General features: G+C 39.2%; 1 protein-coding gene across 9 annotated transcripts in view; it reads right to left on the bottom strand.

The window, feature by feature from the left end:
• Positions 1–2,129: 2,129 nt before the first annotated feature.
• The window catches only part of TMEM131L (transmembrane 131 like), an 81,472-nt gene continuing 57,221 nt past the window's right edge, over positions 2,130–26,380 (bottom strand). For 4 of the 9 annotated variants that reach the window (XM_048303401.1, XM_048303403.1, XM_048303406.1 and 1 more), the window contains 18 exons: positions 25,893–26,002; positions 24,116–24,188; positions 21,870–22,012; positions 21,109–21,251; positions 20,589–20,775; positions 19,456–19,641; positions 18,434–18,583; positions 17,267–17,883; positions 15,021–15,175; positions 13,612–13,736; positions 11,936–12,093; positions 10,875–11,060; positions 9,736–9,814; positions 8,613–8,698; positions 7,163–7,283; positions 4,985–5,073; positions 4,008–4,150; positions 2,130–2,541 (listed from right to left, as the gene is read on the bottom strand). In XM_048303401.1, coding sequence (XP_048159358.1) covers positions 2,263–2,541; positions 4,008–4,150; positions 4,985–5,073; positions 7,163–7,283; positions 8,613–8,698; positions 9,736–9,814; positions 10,875–11,060; positions 11,936–12,093; positions 13,612–13,736; positions 15,021–15,175; positions 17,267–17,883; positions 18,434–18,583; positions 19,456–19,641; positions 20,589–20,775; positions 21,109–21,251; positions 21,870–22,012; positions 24,116–24,188; positions 25,893–26,002 — 3,030 coding nt within the window. In that variant the 3' untranslated portion in view covers positions 2,130–2,262. Of the gene's footprint in view, positions 2,542–4,007; positions 4,151–4,984; positions 5,074–7,162; positions 7,284–8,612; positions 8,699–9,735; positions 9,815–10,874; positions 11,061–11,108; positions 11,829–11,935; positions 12,094–13,611; positions 13,737–15,020; positions 15,176–17,266; positions 17,884–18,433; positions 18,584–19,455; positions 19,642–20,588; positions 20,776–21,108; positions 21,252–21,869; positions 22,013–24,115; positions 24,189–25,892; positions 26,003–26,380 lie in introns of those variants that run through there. The other 5 variants (XM_048303402.1, XM_048303410.1, XM_048303404.1 and 2 more) reach the window with 4 other exon arrangements.

Below are 26,380 nucleotides of genomic sequence, written 5' to 3'. Positions count from 1 at the left end.
GTGCCTTTTAATCCAAAATCCATGCACGCTATACAACAAGCAATATTATCCAGGGAATAAAGAACTTAATTGCATTTCAAACCAAAGGATCACTTTTTTTTTTTTTTTTAATCTGTATTTATTGTGTTTGTACTCCCACTCTATTCCTCCTGAAGTCTCCTACCATAGGCAGGAGGTGCACAGAAAGCATGTCAGTGGTTATGACTACTTCTCATGGCTTAGTACCAATTTCAGGAGCATCAAAGTTCATAGGAACATGTGGACTTTCCTTCAGAATCACAAGCAATTACGATTAAACTCGAGTCAAACAGATTCCTGCCCCGCACAACACATCATGGAAAGCAGCCAATGACTCCAGGTGCTAGTTCCTGATCAAGCAATTAAAACACCACAGTTCAGAGAAGCATTCAGTGACGATCCCATTTTTCTGACACCGAAACCAAAGGAAGGCTCAGGAGCACCTTCCACACGAGCAATTAGAGCAGGTAAATGTAGCAGCTTTTGAGTTTCCCAACCAGTCCCTGACCACCTTCTGAACTAACCCAAACACATGCGAAAGCACAGCTGGCAGGGTAAAGCTTATTTTGCAGGAACTGCTGATTTACTGAAACAAACCTTTTGCGGAAATGCGCTGTTTCTGCTAAAATATTTCAAGCCCTGGAATGGCATTTCTGGATGAAACCAGCAAGATAAAGGAGCTGGTCTAATAGCTGAGCAATGTGGTGAGACTGGCAGGGCCAGAATTTAGGTCTGAGAGCTCAGATTACTGAGTAGCCTTGCATGCAGGCTGTGAATTATCTTGCAGTGCCTTTTCTGCTCTGCCTTTGAATAAAAACAAATAAAACCCCCTTGATTTCTTATTGTCAAACAGACCTCTTGGCTTCCAGTCACTCTGTGAACAAAGGGCAAGAGGAAGCTAAGTAGCAAAAAGTAAGGAACTTGCTCAAGCTCGCAGAATCCTCAAATAATGTCTGGACCCTGGTGGTCTCCAGTCTGGCCTCCCATGAGGAGAAGGACTGCCACCACCACTACAGCAGGTCACATGTGGCTTCATTCAGCCACATCATGAACATCAAGCAGAGATGTGTCCACCTGTTGAGGCACGTGTTCTCCTGCAGCATTGCCCTCCAAGGGACATCATTTTTCCTCATGTTCAACCTCCCATGTGGCAATCCATGACCACTGCCACTTGCCATAATGCCTGTTGCCACCACAACACAGAATTTGGTTCTGCCATCTCTGTGGCTCCTCTTGAAGCAGTTGCACAAGACAGCTACAGGATCCGCCTTCACTCTCTCTTCAGGCTTGACAAGTGCCCTTGTGCCAAGGACATCTCTGAACCTAAGGGATGCCTCCCCCTCCTTTTGATGTCCAGACCACTCTGCCATGAAGAAGAAAAGACTCTACAGGAAGGGTAAGCAGAGACATCTTGCATGATGGACTGGGTGCTGGCATGGGTGGCAGCACTTCCTCAGCTACTTTTCCCACTAGAGAGTTTCAGTCTCCTAACATGAGCCAGCACAATACCATTCTGTTTTGGGGAGTGGTGTGAACTCTGCTCTCAAATAAACATTTCTTTTAGTTCAAGCTTTGGCATTTTAAACAAGTGCAATTACATGCACTGAAAATGCTATTGCAACATGAAGGCTAAAAATGAAAACACAAAATGCCAGGAGTCACTCACAAGAAAAGTTCCTGGAAGAAATGCCCACTCACCCACACTGCACAAGCATAACATTGTCCAAGTGACAGCTTGCATTTTGAAGCCAGATAAACAAGACACTTTTCTACTGTCAGAAGTTTGCACTCACAAACAACCATATCAGCACTATAAGTGGTACCATTTGGAAACTCTCTGATCTGCATCAACAGGTAGGTCCTCAGTGTTACTGTTTGGTACAGATGCAATGGGTGTAAGTTTGTACCTACAAATGCTAAACCACTTCTAGTTTCTACCACAGAATGTAAACTTCAGAAGAAACGTGCAGTACAGGTTCATGGATGCTCTAAAGAACTAATACTGTCCTCATTCATGAAAAAAACTTTGAATTTTAAATCTATAGCCTTCACCTGACAATAACAGCATCCTGAATATGCTGTGCTTTTTAAAATGCACTGAATGCTCAGACTTCAGTAAAAAAATTTATTTTCAATATAAAAGTGCCAAAATATTCACCAACATTGTAATCTATTCAGCAACCAGCTTACTCTAGTAATCAAAATTGCAAGCATCTTTATTCACATTTTTAAATCAAATTCCTTTCACACGTTTCCACAATAACCCGAGTCCCTCGAAAGTGGGAAATTCGCATTTCGATTGGCTGCTGTAGTCCATATGTCCAAGTTCATGTAGGCACGGAAAGGGTTAAACCTCGGATAGTATTCCTGCTTACACATAACTGCCTGGTTCTCCACATGGGTTGAATGTTGAGTTGTGGCACTGACGGGGCAGCAGCTTTCATAAACATCACTCTGAGGTGCCCAGATGGAACCAAAAAGTCCAGACATTGGAGACAAGCTTCGGGTGCTTGAGAGGTAGGGCTGCAGAGCAAGATAAAACCAGCATGGGAAACTGCAACATGCACCATTTGCCAAAGAAAATCTGGAAATGCTAAGTACTAAACGGGAGGGAGGAAGCAACATTTATGCAGAAAACTTAAGAAATCCATAAGTAGAGAATTACACAGGTGTTTACAAAGAAATATGGCTGCCAAAAATATTACGGCAGCATTAATATGTGTGTGTGTTTAAAGGCCCCTCACTGAATGAAGCCATATGAGCTCCCCCCTGCACAGCCCTGCACAGCACAGATATTACTCTAACAACAATACACTAACTCAGTTCTGATCAGACTGTTAAGGAAGACAGAGGAGAAATGGAAGACACACAAAGATCACCATGCATTCTTTGAGAGTTAAAATGAAAATAGAAGGATGCCTAGAAATGACAAGAAAAAGGCTGAAGTATGTGTCAGTCCAGAAAGACTGTGCATGCTGGCAACAGAAAGGGATATTCAGTGTGAAAAATGAGACTATAATTGGGAGCTAGGGAATTTAGTTAGAAAATTTTGAAAGCTTATAAAGAACCTCCTGGAGGGCAAGATGTGTTAGTCTGCAAGGAAGTCTCTCAGAGAAGGTCATGGAAGTCTTGGGACTTTTAAAACTGAATGAAACATTGAAATGCATTGTGGAGAAAAGCTTGCCAGGGAAATGAACTGAATTATCTAATGCATTTTCCAATCTCTACCTTCTGTGTTTCCTGGCATTCCTGAATAAAATATTAAATAAAGCCATGTTTATTTTAGGAAAAAGTCTTCTACCAGTTTTGCCACTTTTTAACACAGAATAATTTTCATTTTTACAGTTGAAATTATTTCTTGCTTTATTTGATTAGTTTTACTCAAAATAAACCTACAGTAAATGAAAAAACAATTCTAAAACAGAGGATTTTGAAATATGAGCAGAAGAGAAGGCGGTTACAATTAAAGACCACCTTGAACTGAAGTTACTACACTGCACTATGGGATGACAAACATGGCTAGTCTGGAGTGTAACAGGCCTGAAATGTGCACAAATCCACCTTAAATCACTTGGATTTCCTAGCAAAAGTCACAGAGAATGGCTGTCCATTCAGCTCTTCAATTTTCAAATCTCTCCAGGTTTTGCTGTCAGCACTTTTTGGGTTTTACCCTCAACTGGACATGCTGATTTTGATAGAAAAAATCTCAGTAGACTACATAAGCCCAAAATGTTTTTCCATATGTAAGCTGATTTTAGTCAATTTTCAGGCAAAGGATCATCTTAAAATTTTGCAGACAAGGTCAGCAACATCCTTGACAAACAGCTGGGAAAAACTCAGGCTACCAATGCCAGCATTAAATACATACATCAGGCTACTTAAAAGATTCACCAAGAACATGCAAGCAACAGGTAGGGAAAAGACAGCAATACACTAGGACAGCTTTGAAGGAGCACACGAAGGCAGCACGTCACAGGGACAATACTCACTGTGGAGTTGACGTAACTCGCAGGCTCCCAGGCAGGTGGCATGTTGGGAGGAGCATTCCAGGTGGAGGGACAGTTCTGGTCAATGAAGGCTGTATTCTGCACTGCTGCAGTACCTGGGAAGCCACTGGGGTAGTTCATGTTCTCTGCAATTTATAAAATCAGGAAGACAAATTAAGGCTTTTGCAACATAAAACACTACTAACATTTCTGTGGAGGAACGCTGAATCTTCGTGAGAGTGAGGTGGGCTGGGATTGACCTAATCCTTCAGTGCCTTCAGGCAATGTCAGGGTAGCACAACAGCAAAGCAGATCAATTTCTGTCAACAGGACTACCACTTTGTGTTAGGGACCCACCAACAAATTATATGGGGGACAGGATAGAGACTTGGCAATCCCTCTGCTGGAGAACAGAGTCTTTATTAGACAGAACATGCATGGCAGAACCTACCCAGTCCTCACTGCCAACATGTCTGAGCTCGAAGTACCCGAGGGATCACTGTGCTGCCTGGGATACTGCAGTCTGAACTTTAATTATTACTTAGGTAGGTAATGCTAAAGAATTCTAGATTGCTGCCAGTGTGCTTCCCAAGCCAAGAAACTCTAGCCTGGAAAGATAATTGGTCACAAGAGCCCTTGTATTTCACACACTGGAAGGCAGAAGCCTGCCAGAGGGGAAACAAAAGAAAATTGTGCAAAAAGATATGTGTAATACTGTAGACACAAGCATTTCTCTCTATTCCCTCTGAGAGTCCTGCATACTGCCTTTTCAGGCTCAATAACTCTATACAAAGGCCAATCTTCTCATCCACCACATGCAGTCATTGTTTATTACTACAGAGCACTCAGCTGGAAAACGTAAAGTCCACTTAAGCAATGAACACCCATGTGTATAGATCAGCTCAGCCTTTTGTTCTGTAAAAGGTGAGAGTAAAATAACCATGGCTCTGTGATAATTCAAAAGCTTTATTTCATCTTACCTTCTGGGAAAGCACCATATTCATTCATCTCTAGCGGACAATACATGTTGGAAAACTGGCTGTCACAAGCTGCATTCCAGTCAATGAAGCTGTCCCAAGAAAAAGAAAAATCTGCTGTCAGAAAGAATTTGCAGAACTTCTGAAAATTATTTAGAAAACTTATTTAATGCAAAGCTGTTGGATGCAAAATGCCTGTAACTGATGGTGAGGCTTTTCACATTCCACTTGTCAGTTTTGCCAATATCTACTTCTGTGCCACTACTTAATCACAGGAATCTCTCTCACAGAGTTCTTTTTCCTCTGGGAAAATGAACAACTCGTAATGATGCTACCAGAGTCCTGCAATGCCTACCTGGGTTCAACTTTTTCCTCTATAAAATGAAAATAATTGTACTTCTTTCCCACAATCATGGATAATGTGACTTGAGGTAGAAGACATAGCACATTCTCAAGCATTCGAATGTTTGAGAATAGCAATTAAAATGGAGACTTCTATTTCCTATTTTCCCAACCACATGTGCTAAAGTCCTGTTAAACTGTGCATTTTCTAAGCTACACATTGATTTGTAGGGATTATACTCCTTTAATTAAAATAACTTCAGAATTTCAAGAAGATTTTTTCTAAAGTAATTCCTGAAGACATGTCAGTAGTAAAACAGGCCCTGCTATGCAGCAAGTTTGAAGTAGTCCAAGTCTGGATCCCATCTGCACAAGGTAGGCATATAAATTCAAGATTTCACATGAAGCTCCCCTACTTCAATTTTACTATTCAGCCAAGCAGCTATCCTAAGTTATCACTACTAAGTATCAATAAATAACTGTATGGATGTGCATGTATTTTTACATATAAAGTCTCAATCAAGATGGGTGTATGAAATTAAAGTCACAGAATGGGTCAGGTTGGAAGGGACCACAGTGGGTCATCTGGTCCAGCCTCCCTGCTCAAACAGGGTCATCCCAGAACACATGGCACAGGATTGTGTCCAGAGGGTTCTTGAATATCTCCAGTGAGGGAGACTCCATCACCTCTCTGGACCATCCATTCCAGTGCATGGTCACCTGCACAGTAAAGAAGTTCTTCCTCATGGTCAGGTGGAACTTCCTGTGCATCAGTTTCTGCCCACTGCCTCTTGTCCTGTTGCTTGGCATCCCTGAGCCAAGCCTGGCTCCATCGTCTGTCAGATACTGACACACATTGATGAGGTCCCCTCTCACTTGTCTCTTCTTGAGTCTGAACAGGCCCAGCTCCCTCAGCCTTTCCTTGTAAGAGAGATGCTCCAGACCCTTGACCAACTTTGAAGCTCTTTGCTGGATGTGCTCCAGGAGCTCCCTATCTCTGTTGCACTGACTGTGGAGTCCAGAACTGGACACAGCACTGCAGATGTGGCCTTACCAGAGCTGAGCACAGGGGCAGGATCATCTCCCTTGCCTGGCTGGTAATGCTCTTCCTAATTCACCCCAGGATACCACTGTCCCAGCCACAAGGACACTGCTGGCTCAGGGACAGCTTGTTGTACACCAGGACCCCCAGGTCCTTCCCCAACTTGAAGAACTGGCCATATTTCACTGCCATGTGGTGGCAGAGCAGTTTGGTGGCTCATTAGTTTGTGGCACATCTTTCATTAGTAAAATTTGCTGTGTGAGCAGTGTAAACCACAAGAATTAATCAAGTTCATTACTATGGGAAGATCAATCCAAATACACACAGAGCCTGAAACATACCAACTTGTATCCCTAAACCACCTATATACTGGAATATTTGTCTTTTTATAACAATGTCTGTTCATGCCATTTAGCACAAGTACACACTGCATAACACACCATGTGGCATACAGAAGCTATGCATTTAGCAAGAGGGCAACAAATTTCAAAGCTAGGTCCTCTGTCTGCTAAAGGAGTGAAAGGAATTAATAGCTTTCCAAAAAGTATTTAATTAAACTTGAAAGACGTTCTAGAATATCTATATATGAACAGGAACAGCAGTGAATTTGTCTTAGTAAAATTAATCATGATGTACTCATGGAAGAGCACTAACAATTAGAACTAAGATTGAAGTGACAGAAAGACTTATTTTAACTATCATCTGCCTTACAAATATAATGAGTCAAGTACAGTCCTCTGCATTAAAGAGGCCTGAACAAAGCATTATCTGTACTTTTTACATAAAACATAACTTGCCTGTTGTGGACAGAGGGGGTTTCTTGGATCATGCATGGTATATTATTCTCAAGGTTGTAGTTTAAGCTGTTTGTCACGCAGACTGGCTGGGCAGGCCACAAGTCTCCTGTTGGGTAAAGACCTAAAAAAAGAAAGGGGAATTAAATGCAGAGCAACAAGAAGAAGACTCCAAGATTCCGTTACACTGACACTTTATTCTCAGATCCCCAGTAAGGACTGTTTGCTAGAGAAAAAAATCCAAGAAAAAATCCAGAGTTACTAAGCAATTTTTTTTGTGATGAAGGCCCATCTTTAAACACATCTCAAAACTTCTATTTTTTAAAAAAGATATATACAAGACATATAAGAACTGAGAAACTGGAATTCAAGAAAGCAGGGCAAGAAATTCCTACTGAGGGTCCTTAAGTGTTCAGCTGCGAGTGTGCCAAGGTGGCACACTTCCACACAGCAGAACAGACAGCAGGGATGCAATCCCCACTGGCCTCCTTGTCCCCACCCCTCAGTCAGGAACCACTTCTGAAGTCCAACTACACAAATACAGCAGGAACAGGGTCAGGTTTCTAACAGACTGGAGCCATTCCCGACCAGACGATTTGTGAACTCATTAAATGCTGTATTACCCCCTAGGGAAGATGGACCTAGTGCCCTGACTACCCACAGATACTTGATTCCTATCAACTCCATGAGAACTGGCAGCTGGATAAAGGAAAAATCCAAATTAGCAATTTCCATGAGACAATGGTTGCAAAGCTGGCTCTATTTCATTACTTCGCATGATACATATTAATATTGCTACCATGGAAAAAGGTTGATCAGCATTTGTATCCTATCAGATGCAGGTTAAACCTACAGCAGAAGGGCAGGGAGTGCTGCTGCCCAAAGAACCACGTGTCCTAACCAGCTTTCAAACTCCACCTCACCATGTAGCATGATGCCTTTATGAATCCCACTCAAAAAGCTAATAATACTTCCCTCTGAGATACAAACAATGAAAACTCAATTTTAACAGAGCTACACAACCTCACTCATTATTGCTTTCAAAGAGAGCAAGTACCAACTGTGGAAATTTGGAGATAAAAATGGTCATGTTTGATTTGATGTCAAGCTTCACTTTAACACAGCAAGCACTGATCTCCACACTGCACTGCTTCTGGACATTAATCTGTGCAAAGCAAGAAGATGAAAAAAAGAAAGAATACCTAGAACATGAGTTGAAAGCTAAATGCTGTCTTCACACAGAGAAGATGCAGCAAAAATCATCAAGGTTATAAGCAAAAACTGCCAAGGTTTTAAGCCTTCACTTGCAAACTTCACACCTAACTTGCTTGGAAGCAAGTCAGGTTCTAGTAATGATGTGTCTATCAAGTTGGTGCATGCAAGTGTTATTAGCAACATCACTAAAACTGCTTGACAAAGTGTGAAAAACACAGCTTCCGTTGTTAATACTGACCTTTATTTTTGTCAGGATCTGCAGCTATGTCAGTGAAATTGGGACATAAGGTTTCAGGGTATTGGGGGATGCTGTTCATGTCTCTGCTGAACGAAAAGAAAATTTAATTTCTTAAGTCTCATAATCCAAACTATTTCGAAGGAAATATACAGAGATGTAAAAAATATTCTAATGACCATCATGATTGCTATTGCTTTCCCACTGTCCTGATCTTCCTTATTTCAGAATTACCACTGTGCAATTTTTTAAGGTTTTTTTTTTCCAGTTAAAAGCCAGCTTCTTATCACACATGTAAACTGAATAAATTAATACACCTTAATCACCCCATTTTTATTATCCAAGTATCAAGCTATTGCAAATTAATTCAACAACTCTTCTCTAAAACTAGAAAACAAGCTACAGTTCATGAAGATCAGTAGGACCTCTCATAATGTTTAAACAACTTCCAGGTAAGTTTACTTTTATGTCCATGAAGATACATAGAGACACATGAGCACGAATTTTATATTCACCAAACCCATCCAAGAAACTACTCAAAATGAATAAAAGGAAACATTTTCAAGCACCAGAATCCCAATGGAAAAGGATTGGATTATTTTTCCTAGTGAAAACAGAGAGTGATGAATGAGAAGTGAAATGAGGATTCACAGTAATAAAAATTGTAGATGCTATCTCTACTACAGTAAAGAGGGAGAAAAGAATGTAGGGAAGGGAGGAATCAATTTTCATGCTGTATATCCTATGAGAACATTATTCCCATTAAAAGAATAGCATCAACTTGAAAGTCTTACTCCCACCTTTTTTAAAAAACCATTATTACTTTAATACAACTAAGCAGTAATGGAAATGTAGTAAGTTGCTAGGATCTGGAAGAAGTGAGAGTGGAAAACCAATTTCCATCTATTTTCCATTTGGAAGCTTGTATTGCACTTATGCAGCATTATCAATTTTGCTTCTATCTTTTCATGTACTGAAGAAGATTCTTCTCCCAACTAGTAACTACAATCAGATGATCGTAAAAAGTTACAAGATAACAGGTAGGTATTATTTATCAAACTGAGAGAAGACTTCAAGTTGGTGGTGTTTCTTTAATGCCTTAGAGGTATAGATTCAATTTTTTTACCTGGTATTGCAGATGTTATGAGACAGATTTAGAGTGATAGGAGTTTCAGATGGAAAATCATTTTGTGAAATATTCTCTCCTAAAGAAAAGAATGACTGTGAAAATCAAAGATCCTAAAAAAAAAGAAGTATGCACAGAATATACATACACACAAATAGAATCATCATGGTGTTAATCAAATTTTCTCTCACACTGAATTATCACTAACAACATCAATTTCAAAGCATGCTACCTAGGTCCATAGTCTTAAAATGTATTTTATGATTTAGAAGTGATTACCACAGTCTTAATGGAGAGGTTCCTTGTTACTATCAAATTAAGTCTGAATTTAGAATTACTTGTTTTCTTTTTTTTAAGAGGCATTATAATTTGAACAAACAGAAAAGTCATATACACACGATTTGTTATCTATTAGATCACAAGTTCAGATACACCACACACTATCATCTATCACTTAGTAATGCGAAGTTTTATCCATACACAAATACACATGAAAGTTTTTGCATATTTTTAAAGAATTCAATCCATCCTTTTGCAGGTACCCAAAGCTGGGTTTGCTGGTGTCACTTCAGCACACTAAAATTTACTTCTAGTGCCACGTCACCCTGGATAATTGTGACAGTGACTTTCAACTACATTAACAATATTCAGGCATTCAAGAACTGCAGCAATGAACCACAGCTCCCATTTCTCATACTAGTGAAGTGGCTCAGGTCTCCTGGCTACTTATGCCTCAAATAAACCTATCCAAACCCAGCACCCTCAGATCTGAACTGCTTTCACACATTCCTCATTTGTGCATCACTTAAATAGTTTTAACGTTAAAAAAAAAAAAAAAACACGATGAAACAAATTCAAAGGTGGAAATTGCTTTAGCTAGTGACACTCAGTTCTCCCATCTTTCCATGACAACTAAATGTGCATATTCCTCAGTGAGGAGCCTGACAGTCATCTTTGTCTCCACAAAACGTGTGGTACTTCTTGTCAAGTACAAAGTTCTTTAAATCTCTCCTTGCGTACTCTAGAGGTACTCTACAAAAGACAAGTTATGTGCCCCATGCCATGGTAGGCCTTTCCATTCAGCAGGAAGGCTAAAACTCTGCCCACTACTGTGAAGAGGTGCAGTTTGCAAAACTTACTGGATGGAAGAAAATGCCTGGTAGTAATCATTGGCTTTTTATCTCCATCTGAACTGCTGGTACTGCTCCAGCTACCCCAGCTCCCACGACTTGCACGAACACTTCCTGACGAACTTCCACAATCTGAGCTTGAATCAGAACAAAACTTCTCCAAGCACTTCTTTTTGGACCGCTGATAAAAGTTTTCTAAAGAAGATGGAAAAAAAAAAAAACCCAATCAAAAAACCAACTCAACATTTAAGAAAGTCTTGTCAGGGAAAAGTCATCTGAAAAATGAATTTACATGGATTCTCGGAATTTACTGATGGGAGAGAAAATAATATTTACTGATAGCTTCAGTAACTAGACCCTAACACAAGAAGCTTCTGACCTACATGATATCCCAGTAAAATTAATGCAAGCAAGGGATACAGTGCAGCTACAGGCAACAGGTTGAAAGAGGAAGTGCATACTGTCCTTTGAAATATATAGTTAATACTTTAAACATGGAACATATCCTGGCTGTATGAACATGCATACTAAAAGCAATGACAAAATGTTGCAAGTAATGAATTCGTAAGAGATAGATTCTCTTTTCTTATTATCTCATCGGAGATGCACAGGACAATCCTACAGAAACTGGTATCTTTTTTCAGATCTCCTCTTCCCTAAAGTCAGGGAAAACAGATGATTAAAATCCTGATGGAAAGGCAGGAAGCAGGTACCCAAGCTAGTGTTGTTCTTTAAAAATGATACAGTTGCTTCAGCTAATACCAGCTTTCTTTTGAACACGAAAGCAGATTGTCAGTCTGTCTCTCCTTCACCAAGAGCTGATGGGTCATTGCTTCAGACTGATTCATTTTCGGATTCGCACCACCAACCAACCCCACGAAGAAGCATGCAGGGCCCTTCAGAAGTGAGCAGGTATTATTTCAGGCACTGCATCATGCCAGTCCTGTCATCTTCACATCAGGGCTCAAAAGGGAGAAAAGCACAGGTCTCTCAAGCAAGGAAGAGAGATCTACTGCCACAAAATCCACATTGTATTTCTTTCCCCATTTAAGAAAATTAAAATTGCGTACCTGTTTCTCCCTGCATGGACAAGCTCCCAGCTTTTTGGTCTGCTTTACAATTTTCCCCGTTACTCTGAGGACACCAGGCCCTTATTCCAATATTTGCTCTCAGATCCGGCCTTTCAAATTCACTGCACATGTGCTTCAGCTCACTCTGCTCAGGGACCCTAATACAATCACACCCAAAAAAACATGTCTGTATTTTACATTTCATCTGCATTTTTCCTTTTCAGCCATTAAACACTTCAACTCACACAGCTATCAAGGCAAAGTGCAGGAGAAGCAATAGGTTTGGGAGTCTTATTCCCCAGCTTTTCAGAAACCTAAAAAACCTTTCCCAAAATGCAATATCCTACCACACAGACTTCTACTTCTCGGGGGGAGAGGTAAACATCATATGCATATTTAACTCCATTCTCTAAAGCACGTGTAGAAGGCAATCAGATGTTACTGATAAGCACAGTCTAGCAGTGTAAAAAGATCTAGATACAAAGAAAAATGTGCCCTGTGTTCATTTCACTGGCGTAATTATAACTAGAGTAAAATCACAATCTGAACCAATCTTAAATTTTTGCTAGTAAAATTGGAATGTCTGCATCCAGTGTCGTATTCAGAGAGTATTAAGGAAAAATGATTAAAAGTCAGCTGTCAAATTTCTGCAGAAAGGGAACGGTTCCATCTTAACTCAGAAAGTAGCTACTGCTGAATTGGTTCAAGGAACAGACACTGAACTTCAGTATTTCACTCCTGGTTTTCATCCTTCCTACCTACAAAGCTGTGCATCCAGCAAAGATTTACACATGTACTGACTTCCCACAAAACCAATAGAAATTTGTGTACGATGCGTTATAACAGCCCTTTCAGATTTACAATCCCCTTTTAAAGTCCACTGACCTCAACAGAACCACTTGCAATAAAAATTAAGTCTGTGAAGGCTTTGTAGGATTGTGACCTTAATTCAAAGGGCTGGGAAGGAGTAGGATTTTCTCCTCAGAAGTGTTTCTGTTCTAACAGCAGTTTGTAACTAGTATTTTTCAATAATCCAAACAATTTGAAATATATTAAAAATTATTTAAAAGTAATTTACAACTGATTTTAAAATGTATTAAAACAATCCTCAGGAAAAAAAAGTAACTTTCCACAGTGCTCATTCAATATTCTTTAGAACCTAGTGCTGCTCTAGTCTTTTTAATTCATTACAGCAAAAATGCAAGCCCCTGTCTCCTTTCTACACATTTCTCTTCCAAAATTGGTAGAGGACAATGTTCCCCCAGTTACTCAATATAGCAGATGACTCTCCTCAAGGTGGAATCATTTCAACAATTTTCCTTTTTTCACTTAAGAGAATACCCGACTGGAACTTCTCCACACAATACACAATGGGAAGGAAGCTAACCACCCAAACTTCAGAAACAGCACATTCCAGGCTCTAACAGAGAGCTACCACTGCTATGCAGAATGGGGTGCCTCTATACGCATGTAGATTTACAAATGGAATATTTTCATTTTTTTGTTGTTGGTGGTGATACTTAGTACTGCACATTCCTAAAAATAAATGCTTGGGCCAGGATTGAAGTGTGTTTATTTAAATAGATAAAGCAATCCTGCCTAACGTACTATGCAAAACCTGCGGAAACATTGCAGCAACTCTGGGCTTCTTCATGATTTGGTGAGGTAATACATACCTAGTAGATATATTTACATTCTTCTTCTTATTTTTTCTAGATGTTCTATTTCTATTCCAATTCATATTAGGTACATTTCCTTCCTTTTTCTCCTGAGGTTTCTTCTTCCTATACGCATCTTCCTGCTAAAGGCAAAAATACAAGCTGAGACAATACGTACATTATAAAATGAACTTAACTTGGTCAATGAACTCCTTTGGATTTTTCTAGCTAAATTTCTCTGGACAAAATGACCTGACCCAAATGCATAGTTACTTCATGATTTAGTGTCCTTCCATAGCACATCCTCTTTCCAGCACCATCAATTTAACCAGCCTTTCCAAGACTCTGTCCATCAAGACAGCAAGAGACGATGACAGACAAATTTTTGAATTCCCAAACTTAGCATTTTCCCCTTCACAGCACCTAGCTCTGGCTTTCAGGGAAATAAAAAAATGGAGGGAGGAAAAAGTAAAGCAGTCAATAAAATTCCCAATGTGCTAAAAACAAAAAACATCTGCCAGATTTATGATCAGCTTGTGTGCAAGTTCAGCAGCAATAAATCCTCCCTTTCCTCAGCAGCTGGGGGGGGTGGGGGAAGGCATTCATTTGAATTACAACTGAGGAAATTATGGAGTAAGTTACCAACAAATACTAGTCATTTCAAAAAATGCAAGAAGCAAACTGAGCACCATCAGCCACACATGGAAAGAAGTTTGTAACAACAGTTCCCAAAGCAAGACTAGACGGTGTCTTTTCTGATATATTCCTCAAGCAATGTAAGCAATTCTTCCTCACACCTTTTTGCCATGGGATTTCTATCCAGTAGACAGAATACAAACATAATCCAGATTCTCATGTTTACTAATTGCCTGATGAAGTTCTTTTAGTGTTCTATGCTGCCTGCAACAAAGGTAGAGTCTGATGTGTTTATCACACTCAGAAACCAGGGGTGAAGAATGATCCTTTTTAAGAAGTTCACAATCTGTTAAGGGGCTTCTGCCTGCTGTACCCTCAAATCCAAGTTTCTGATGCAAAGCCCTGGGTTTGGAGATCGGGTCTGCAAATGAAGGCCAATATGCCCACTTCCCCTCCAGGGCATGTTCCCAATCATTAGTGTGGCTGACAGCTGGCATTAGATTCCAGCATGCTTGTGCCTGCTCTGACAGTAACAATCTCTGGCTGTGATGTGGCTGTTTTGATTTTTACCCAAACTGTTCATCATTCCATAAAGCAGCATTAATACACAACGGATGTGGGACAGCACATCTGCATACTTCCTCATTCATCTGATTTACAGTATTTCAGATCTGTGACTCTACATCATAGTGCCTACATACATATACACATACCTATATGTGTACATATATGTACCTAAACTACAAAAAGTTAATTTTAAATTTGATAAGCAGAAAGATCACAATACAAACCTCGGAAGAAGTAATCTCCTCTTTTGCACAGCATGGATTCTCTTCCTTAGGTCCCTTATTAATCTTTTTCTCTGTGGAAGGCTTTAGGTTGATCTGCTTTTTTAAAGTCTCGCAGTTTTCTGTTTCATTCCTGAGAGGCACTTGCTGGCTATTCCCTACAATTAAACAGTAACAACAGTTTGCTTGGGAAGAGAAGGGGCTCCCAGTCATCATCCCATATCTTTCTTTAAAAACAGACTTGTGTTGTTTTCCAAAACACTAGGAGACTAACCTCTAGGCTGATGATAGTGAAAATTTAAAAATCAAAAGCTAATGCTGTGTAAAAATTCTTACAGTGGTTGCAAAAAGTAGCTTTGTCTTGGTTCATGCTCCTGAGCACACCATTCCCAGTGCATGCAGAGATTACCCAAGTCCTGCTCATCTCATCTGAATTTGAGCTATTTGGGGCTCAGCCATGAGTCTGTAAGGTAGAGTCTGAAGCTAGAGAACACTGGGCTAAAAAACAAACAGAAAAAAAGCCTGCAAGCTGAGTGGGGAGAAAGGACAGCCTTGGTGCTTTACATCTCTGAAGTGCCCTCTGCATTCACTATGAAGACAAAGGGAAGTCATCCTTTCTTTAGGATGGGTTCCATATTGAAAGTTCTTTTACTTGAGAGGCTTGTGAGGAAGAAGCATTAGTTTGATCTAAGAGTCCAAAAGATGAAAGCTTTGAGAGGAAGCCTGCCTCAACAATTAGCTGAGTTGCCCAGTTGAGTCACACTCCTCTGCCTGGGCCCTGCCAGGACAGGACAGAATTAACTTCATCTCTGATGGGTTCCAGATATCTCAGAGATCTGCAATACATCCACAGTGACCTGCTACCGAGGCTCTCAGCTGCTCTGCATGAGAAATGTCATCACTTATTGAACTGAACTGGCCGCCTCAACTGGGAAAGGCAAGCCCAAACATTTTTACAGTTTCCTACCAACCAACATCACCCCAGCTCTGAGTCAGACACTCTCCCCTCTGGAGCAGGCAGCCATGAGGACTGCAAAAGGAGCACATGTGAATGAAACACCAGGCAAGGGAGACTGCCAGAGCTCTGAAGAACACTCTGTTGCTCTCCAGCATGCAAACATGTGAGGACCTCAGGTCTTGAACTCCCTGTGCACAAAACCAAGTCTGTAACTATATCAAGATACAAACACTGCAACATGGTACTTTTTAGACTTAACATCTCCTACTAAACACCTTGAAACACAGAAATACTCGCATACCTGATAGTGCAGAACACGACAACTGCTAATAGACAACAAGTACATTTAGTGCTTTACTACTGAATACACTGAATGATCTCCTAATTCAAAGCAAAGAATAAACAACACTGCATTTTAGGAGCACATGAAGAATCTCAAAATACCTTGTAAGAATAAGTGAAACTATCCTGCCTTCACCTGAGTGTGCACACTTGTACCCGCTATAGCGCACAGATTGCAACACAACAGGCAGCAACGAGCCTGTGGTAACAACTACACAAGACATCCTCTGATGGCTCACTCATTAAATAAACTCTGCCACAGCTACAGCAAATGACAGTTTTCACCATTCATCTACTTTGCCAAGTGCCTCAGTAAGGCCAAGCTTCCAGAGGATACATTTTCCTATCCTGCTCTTGATTCCTCCCAGGTGTTCTTTTGCTGTTCTTAAAATTTTGAATTGTGAAGCTAAAAGGTAAAAGCTCCCAGGCAGCTTAGTCCCACAATTTCAAAACAAGAAAAACTATATAAAAAATATAGCTAGGCAACTAATAAAAGAAACACTGATCTGCCAATTCCTACAAAATATAAATTCACATTATTCCGATGTCAGGTTTTTGTTATTTTGGGTGGTTTTATCAAAGGAGTTCTGAATATCTGCTTCTGAATGTGCCTGCTTGGTGATTCAAGCACCATATTTTCAGTGGACCTGAAAATAGCAAACTGGGATCCTTCTGAATATCTGACAAGGGCAATTTGTGTCTTATAAGCATATCTATGACATCAATTATTTTAACAGTTAAAATGCCATGGCACAAGCTTGAAATCTGTAAACCAAGAAACAACTTGAAATGCAAGCTGCTTCCTTAGAAATGTAAACAGACAAATCACAGTGAACACATAAAAACCGCATCCCCTTGTCTCATGCAAAAGACAAAATCCTGATCACAGTGAACTCATCAGAAGATTTTGCTTAGTAATTTAGACTGATGGAATTTGAAAAAAAATTACCACTACTTTTCCTAGAAATTTCTTGCAGTTCCGGCTGTTGTTGAGGTGAATTTCTGGACAAGTGACTTTCAGGTAGCTTCTTGGACATCTTCATAGAACAGAATTCCTGTTCTTTGAGCTCAGCTAGATTTTCTGAAGTTTTAAGGTTAGTTTCCTTAGGAAACATACATGTTTGAAGATCTTCCTTCAGATCACACTCTGAAGAAGTATTTTTAATGAGAACTGTATTTTTCAGTGTACTTTCTTCTTTACCCAGAAAGTCTTCTGGAAGAGTTAAATTCTTGTTAACATTTATGCCATTTGCATATTTCAGAGTTACCCAGTTCTCACTGACTACATCAGTGCAAATGTCCTCTTTTGGTGCTGAGATTTGGTTCTCTGCAATTTGATTCTGTTTCTCATCAGCAGCTGCAATGGGACTGCCAGCTGCTGTGTTTGGTTTCTGCTTACTGTAGTAAACTGAACATTTGTGTTTCTTCTGAGAGTGGCTGTAGGTCGCAGGACTTCTCTTTGCCGCACTCTGACTTCGGCTGGAAGAAGTGCCTACAGACAGGAAGCCCTTCCCTTTACCTTTATCTGAGGAACTATAGGAATCCATAAATGTCTTGCAGCTTCCCCTGGTGAACAAAAAAAAGTAATTTGGGATTTGTTCATCTTTACAAAGCCATCATGAATTGCTTTATGAGACATCGTTGTAAGAAAAGAAAGGGGGGCATATTCACAAGCCACAAAATTGCTTTAGGTCTTCAATTTACCATACCAGCTAATTCATACATTCTGATTTCAGTGGGAGTTGAGCAAGACTCTAAGTATTTGCTAAGACTTCCAAAACACTTACAATGCTTCAGTGAGTAAGTTCCTAACTGACCACTCAAGAGGGTCAGATATGAGAACTATTAACGTATTTTCCATTTTTCCATAGCTACCACACGTGGTGCATCCTTTACTTTCATCACACAATCTCTACCTAATGTACTACTGTCAATATACAAGATTAATAAACCCCTGAGTTCCTCCACTCCTCCTGGGTTGAGATGGAAGTTCTCTAAAAAAGGCTGCTTGGAACACTGTCTCCTTTAAATCAGCCCACAGCAATATCAGAATACGCACAGAAAGCACCACTTCACAATAAACAGGGTACAAAAGAAGAAAAAAAAGTATTCTTACTTGTAGGAATCAGAGCTGATTACGTCAACAGAGTTGCTGTTCTGCTGTGGTGAAGCACTAGGATTTGGCCTCTGTCTTGATTTCATGAACTCTGCTAGAATATACTGGGCTTGCTGGAAGGCTATCAGAATCACTCCAAGCAGGGATAAACTGCCAAAGAAAACAACAGATACTGGTGTCTACAACTTTCAGGAATATTCAGCAAAAGAGTTAAAAAGTTTCTAACAAGATACACTTTTAAATATTTTGTTAGTAAATTCTAAGTAAAAACAAAGACAAGAAACTCAAAATACAGATTTAAAAATGATAGTTGTAATAGTCTTTTCTTTACCTTTTTTTTCCTTATAGCCCTTACTAGTTATTAGCTCTATAAAATAACTCAGTCATGAACTTTACAAAGAAAAAAACAGAACAGAGAAAAAGTTCATTCTAAAAAAGATAATCCTTGATTTGAAGGTAATTTAGAAGTAAGTCTCACTACAACACAATTACATCATATCATAATATGATACCTATCAGCCTCCTATTCATTTGTGATAGTCACTGTCATTATTTTGGTATTTAGTTAACACTGTCTCTTTCTTTTCCTAGAGAAAATGCTGGCATAAAATGAGCTACAAATGCCACCATACTTTTGAACTAGAAATGTAGAAGCAAAATATCCTCTCTCCACAGTGTATAAAATTGCACCAAACATGTATGGATCAAAACAAAAATCTTTCTAATTCATCAAACCACCTTCTCAATCATGCAGTGTAAATTTTGTTAGCAGGAAAACAGAATGAAAAAAATCCTGTTTTTTCAGATGCCTACAATCTCTTTCTGCTGCATCTAGAACCAGGCAATGTGGTCACTGCTGTTGTTTCATTTGTGCTCTGTTTCCAGTGTCCAAACAGTGCAAGCAGCACCACAGTGTACACGGGGATCTCCGTTAGGGATGCATCAGCACCAGTGTTATCACCATGACATTCACATGCACTGCATCTTGTAGGAACTCAGGGGTGCTGTGAGGAAAGCCTTACCTTACAAAGAGGACAGTGAGCCTCCAGAAAGACTCTTCCCAGCTGGGTCCTGGCACCACATCTGCACACAGTGGTAACAGATGGTGAGGGAGAGTCACGTTGAGTGTGAAGTGGAACTCCAAATCAGCAGCAGTCACCAGTGTCAGCTCACGGATTACCCACGAAGATGTAAAGTCAGGAGTGAATCTGACAGGAAAAACAGAGATGGTGTTACCTTTTCATTACTGGGCTGAATTTAATTTTCTGAAGTCACACTAATACCAAAAATACAAATAATATGACAACAACAAGAAGTATGAAAACTAATTTAATAGTATTTAATAATTATTTAATAGTAAATTTTAATTATTAAAATTACTTTAAATATTGCCGCATTAATAATAATAATAATTTATTCATCTAATAATAAAAGTTTAATAATAGGAAACAATATGATTTATTAATATTTTTTAAAGCACAGTTAAATAAAGTGTCCACAATCTGCTTAAACTGTGCAGGTGGCATTATGTCATCTTAAATCAGCAAAATATGTGGGTTCATTGTGACTCTTCACAGTACTCCTACTACTGTGACTTGTTTTTCTCTCAGATTTGTCTTTTCTTCCACTTCCCTGACCCACCTCCTTATTCTACTTGATTGCTAGAAGGTATGACTTGCCTTTCCAGTCAGTAGAGGTAAAATTGTTGTACAGGAAACCTCAGTTACTTTAATACAGTAAGTAATATTAACTTTACTTTTGCTTAAGTCACAGTATCTTTCACTCAAAAACAGTTTAAAAAGAATCAATTTTAGACTATGTGCAGTGTTGGGAAAACATGACTAGATTGTGGTCAGGCTACTTGGAACAAGTTTAGAGAATAACAAGCAAATAAAACATTGTGGCAACTCTTTTGCTTTGATTTACTACTTCATAATGCACTGATAAAAGCCTGTATGCTGCTTTTTAAAAATAATGGGTCCTATAAAGAACCAGTATTATATTATTCGTTTGTTAGTGTTATCCTGAGGGAAACGCTTACTAAATTTCCATTCAAAATTTTGTGTGTGGTATGCTATTGGAGTGTCTGCTCCTGAAACTAATTATTTCAAATTTCCACTTCAGTTATTTTGTCAGCAAATTTGTCAGTGCTTACACAATGCTGATCTCCCGTGATGAGTTCTGACCCAGGAAAAATTCCTGACAGTCTAACACTTCAAATCCGTATCCTTGGCAACTGTAACCATTGATTTTCATTGATGAAATTGTTATAGGAAGAGGCCCAATATTCTCTACTTTGAAGTTCTTCGTAATGGATAGAATTTGCTTGCTGTCTTTCAGTTCTTAAAGGGAAAAAAGAGAGCAATTATTTTACAGTGCATAAAAATTATTTTCTTACATTCATAAATAAATTTCTGGTTTTACTTACAATCAAATAAAAAAAAAAAAACCCATGTAAGTGACCAAAATTTAATACAGATTGTTTTGCAGTAGTGTATTTCTAAAACTTTTAACTATTTTCAGTCAGCATTTTGAAAAAACAGAATCTACACTTCTCAAGGCCAAGCTCTTCAGCTTTTACCAATCAGTTTACGTAACATTAATGTTCTGTGTCTGTATCAGTGCAGAGCAAAGCAGCCAGCTGCACAACCAGAGACCTGTGTCTCCTTACTCACGTCGTCTGCAGTCCATTAGTGTAGCTTCTGGCACCTTGAATCGAAGGGATCCCCCTGCACCAGGGAGTCTTCCGCCTACTTTAAGCAATTCTTTGGCTCCAAAGCCTTCTACACTGACCACATCCAGAACGGTTAAGTTGTTTCTGCCATAAAATAGAAATCAAGCAATCAGCCACTAAAGCACAAATTAAGTTTGCAAAATCATGGCCTTGGTCTCTAGATGCCAAACCAAGACAACAGTGTTTCAGGAACCAGAATCAGTGGCCAAAGCGGAACAGATTTCCCCTAAACAGAGACAGCATCACTCCAGAACCAGTCACTAGTGAATTTCACACAGTGAGGGAGTAAGTTTAGTGACCACTGCCACTGGGTAACAACTGCGCCACCTAGTAAAAATGATTGCTTCTTCCATAAACTCTCTTCCTACAAAGATAACCAATGTTTGGCTGCACATAAGTCTTACTGGATAAATAACTCCTATCATTACAGAGTTGAGTTGAAAATAGCAAAGCCATGCAATGTGTTTCTCTCTCAGCTCAAAACTGCCTCAGTACAGTCACATGCGTTTTATAATCTTCTGACCATATATCAAGAGAATTAATGACTGAGACATAAGGCACAAACACATTTTAAGCAATTTTTATTAAATGAGAGACATTCTGACTTCCAAATTTTGACCATTTGTCTATGTGCCAGGACTTTAAAAATTCTTTTTTACACTGAGTTGCTTGATTCTCACTTACAGCTAAAACTTGGCTTACCTGATTAAAATAAGGGAAGCTACTCTTTTGTAGTCAAGAGGTGTAAAAATTACACCAACTTTTCTGGTTTCCAGTGGCTGTAAACTTAACCAAAGCATCTCAGAACTGCATTTCTTGCTGATAAGGTCCTCTTGATGTGCATTCTGTTAAACAAAAAATGCACTTCTCACTCACAGAAAACATGTGTGTTTAAAGATGTCAATAAAGCAAGCACTGTATCACTACTTAGCACCACATAGGATATTTCTGGCAAGGTGCAGAAACTGCTAACTAACTTATACCAAAGTCTTTCCTTTTGACAACATAAAACATCAGATAAGATTGTTTATTTGAGGAAAAGTTCATATTACTGCACTTATTATGAGGAACGTATTACTTCATTATTTAAAACAGCCTTTATTAGCTCAGATGGAAAAGAAATTATATAGCGTCTTTCATAGTCAAGGAATCCTGAAACACTTCACGACACAAGAACTGACAGTGTACTGATTGCACAGGGAAATGTGGCAACCATTATACCCTCAGAGTATGACTTACAACTTGATTGAAGTGAGAAAGGGTCTGCTGGCAAATATGCTGATCATTTGAGTCACTGGAAAGAAGCCAAAGTGAATTCTCTACTATATTAATTGACAACCAGAACTACCAGAAGTTCACTTAGTCTGGAAATAATGTAAATTTTTGTTTGGTGGTTTTTGGTTTTGTCTCTGTTTTTTTTTTATACCATTGTTTATTCTTTCTGCCTTGAAAAAATGAAAATAGCCCTAAAACTTGTTCTTCCAGAACTAGGAAAAGGGGTGATCAGATACCTATAGTAGTCAAAAACCCCATAAACATTCCAAAATGGGCTCCTGCTTGGTTGTTTCTCAATCCATGGGTGTTGTACTTACAGCTTTTCTGATCTTTTTCAGTTCAAAATTTTTTTATTCTTAGTCTACTTTATGAAAAGCAACACACAAAAACTATCAGAACCTGCATTTAATAGTTAGTATTTATAAAAGCAAGCCATGTATGGCATTTTCAAACTTCACCATGTCACTCCCTACGAAGACATGCATGCACTCAAACATGAGCCTAACAATTCACTGCACAAAAAAACTGACTGGGGAAATGATGACAAATGCAAAAGCTTAAATATTAACAACTACTGATTTGGTTAACAAGCCAAGATCTGTCTCATATGTGCTGAACACCTATCTAAACCATGCATGTTCCCCACAGCTCTTCAAATCTAATGAAAAACATGTATTGCACACACTGATGTGAAGATCTACAGCTATTCTTCCATTTGGTCAAGAGTTTGGTGTGTGGGACTGTGGAAGCTCACTCCTACCCCTATGCTACCTTCCCTTTCTCAGAGTGTGCCTACAGGCTAGGATTTACGAACTGCTGTCTCCTCTCTTTTACAACAACTCTTACAACTGTTGCCAGAAAGGAAAGGTCAGCTTTGATTAGCGTTGCAAACATACTCTTTTCTTTTTACAAGGTACAAATACTTCATTAAGGTCTTAAAGCATATGTGCAGAAACATGTATCTACACAGGACATTAAAGACAAAGCTGCAGAATGCCCAAGCAGCAAGGAAAATACATTAATTCTGGGCTTTTGCACAGAACAGAAGTCTTAAGAAGAAATTCTCCAGGTATTCTGGATAGTACTCTGGTCACCAGAATATGCCAACATCCCTGATAGAGCATTTTCTTTGTTTCTGTCACCCATGACACAACAGCTCTGGGTTTAAGCACAGCTCAGCACTGGTGTGACACAGTCAAGTGTTACCACACTCATGCAAAAATTAGGCAATGAGAACCAGAGAGAATCATGACATTCCAAAGCTGAATCCAGGAGTTGCAATGGCATGAAGTTGAGATGCAGAAATCCAGCCTCCCTCTCCCTTGAACTCCATGACATTATTTCCCTCTACTGAGAAGATAACCAGCCAGCTCCTGACATCACTGACTCAACAGCCCAACGCTTCATGGTCAGCCTGGAGCTAAGTGTGAAGTCCCAACAACACATACACACACACTTCCAGGCATGCATGCACTTCCTCCCTACAGCTATATTCAAAACAGACTCATCAAATGCTGAAAATAATTAACTGCGAAGATACAGACCTGACAGGGAATCAAGAAAACACTGTGAAAGTGCTTTAAATCACACTTGGGAACAACCCAGAAGTAGCACAGCTAGAAAAAGCTTTCTCTAGTGTGTCAGACCAGTTCTACCAAAATTAGCCATCTTACCCTGTGAGAACATTCATCCATTAGCCTGAATTCGGTGGTTGTGAAATTAATAGCTTGCACATTTATGCCGAACCTAAATAAACCAAAACAAAAAGTTAAGCACTTCAAACCCAGCCTGTCAGAACTGCACTGACTTATTTTTACATGCTGGCATCTATTCTTAAATAAAGCCTACTTTCACAATTGCATTTTGGCAATGTGAAATATGGTGGAAATGTGGGTCTGCATTTCAACAGAATACACTGCAAATCAGTTTTATGTGGATTCCACACATTTGGAACACAGACAAATGGCTGGGCATTTAAGGTCTGTCAGTGTAGAATATTGTAAAAGATCACAACCAAGAAATACAATTTCTAAGCCACACAAACACAAATTCCCCGAAGCTTTTTCTGCTCACCTAACTGTTAAGAAATAATCATTATTAAATCTCATATAATTTATTCAAATATCCCTCTTTCTGCTCATTATTTGTTTTGGATAAATTCCTATTTTCTATCACATAATTTGCAAATCAAATTCACTTACAGCAGTTGACTTTTTTGCCTAAGTGCAAATTAGAAGCATTTGACATTAAGTTATTAAAAACTGATGTAAGAAAATCAACAGGTAAAATGTAGATTATAGAGGACTAATGGACCTCCAGCCACTGAATTGAAAACTCACTTGTCACAACTGTCTATGACTTTAGCTTAAAAAGAACCAGTTATTATATGGATGTGATTTCTGGTAAACTTAGAAGATCTGGAGAAATGAAAGTGTGCAAATACAGAGAAAATGTAATTGCAAACCACTAGAAAGAGTCTCTGTGGAAATCATATTTAGTATGCAAACAAATGCAGCTATTAATGTGCATATATATACACAGACATATATATGCACATACATGTACCTATGTAAAGAAATGAGGTTAAGGAAGCAATTACACAGGGATTGGGACCCCAAGTAAGCAAGTTACACCTAAGCACAGGAGTAATCCCACTGTCTCAAACCAAACAGTCCTACCAACTGTAACATTTTTTCAAAGTTAAGTGTGACAGTCAGGACTTATTCTGGCGAACTTCAGCTCACTTCACACCAGGTCCCTTTATTGTTCATCTAGCTCTTCTCTAGATTTCTCATTAGATAATCTCAATTCTAAAACAGAAAGTCCAAACCAACGCAGAAACATTTACTTAGCTGACCCTAAACATTTATGTTGAGGTTCCTCCCTCTGGACCTGCATTTTTCTTCCTGGTTCCTGTTTCCTCTTCAACCAGGGTTATTACCTAAGAAAAGGCTAAGAAGAAAACTTTTCCAGGTGGGACGGTTCAGATGCCTTCTTTTCACTGATCTGTCTACAGACTCTATAAGTACCAACTAGCACCACGGGGAGATACACAACCCCAACTCTGTAAGTTGCTCACCTCACCCAGGCAGCTTGCGCTAAGCCTCAGATCCTAGAAGATGACAGACTTACATCTGTCAGACACAAATTTGCTTAAAACATGTTCAACTTGTGTTTTATCAATGATGAGGTACATTACAAACGCATGCACCTTACAGGGAACTGCCCTGAACAGGGCTGTATCTTCCAAAATGGATCAGAACATAATCCCCACCTAAGTTACACTTTGAAAAACCAAAAAAAAACAAAAAAAAAAACCAAAAAAAACAAAAAACACCAAAACACAACCAAAACCAAAAAAACCCAAAAAAACCCCAATACGTAACAATCATAAGGCATAGCAAATAAGATCTTTTAAAAGGGAAAACAGTATCCTGAGATAGTTATTACCATTTGTTCAGCAGACTCAGTGAAGCTTGGGGATCAGGGTAGTAAGAAAGAGGCAGAAGCTGCAACGTAACTGGGAAGGATGAAGGGTTTCTTAGTACGAAATATTTTACCTAAATAGTTTGGAGGGGAAAAGAAAGAATTAAAAACTACATATTTGAGAACTGGTTGGTAAAATAATTCAGCACTGGTAATATGATCTGCATTTTCAAGGGACTTCAATCTGGCTTCTGTCTTAATGCAGTATAATCATACGTGCACAAGACTTCATGGAACAGCAGGACATGTCACCATAATGTCATAATTTGCAAAATCAGCTAAGAGTGCATTTCAAACCACGTGTGCAAAAATACAGACCGCCTCCGCTCCCCAAACAACCCTTTCATTTGGATTTTGATTTATGCAGGCAGATGTGAACAAAGCTCTTGCACAGAAGAACGTGAAGTCAGTGAGGTGCCACCCTTTCTTAGAGAAGTCTGAATGGAAGCAGG

The sequence above is a fragment of the Corvus hawaiiensis genome, chromosome 5 (genome assembly GCF_020740725.1).
Source record: "Corvus hawaiiensis isolate bCorHaw1 chromosome 5, bCorHaw1.pri.cur, whole genome shotgun sequence".
Taxonomy (NCBI): Eukaryota; Metazoa; Chordata; class Aves; order Passeriformes; family Corvidae; genus Corvus; species Corvus hawaiiensis.
The sequence above is the reverse complement of the archived record's forward strand: the minus strand, read 5'-3'. Positions and strand labels throughout refer to the sequence as shown.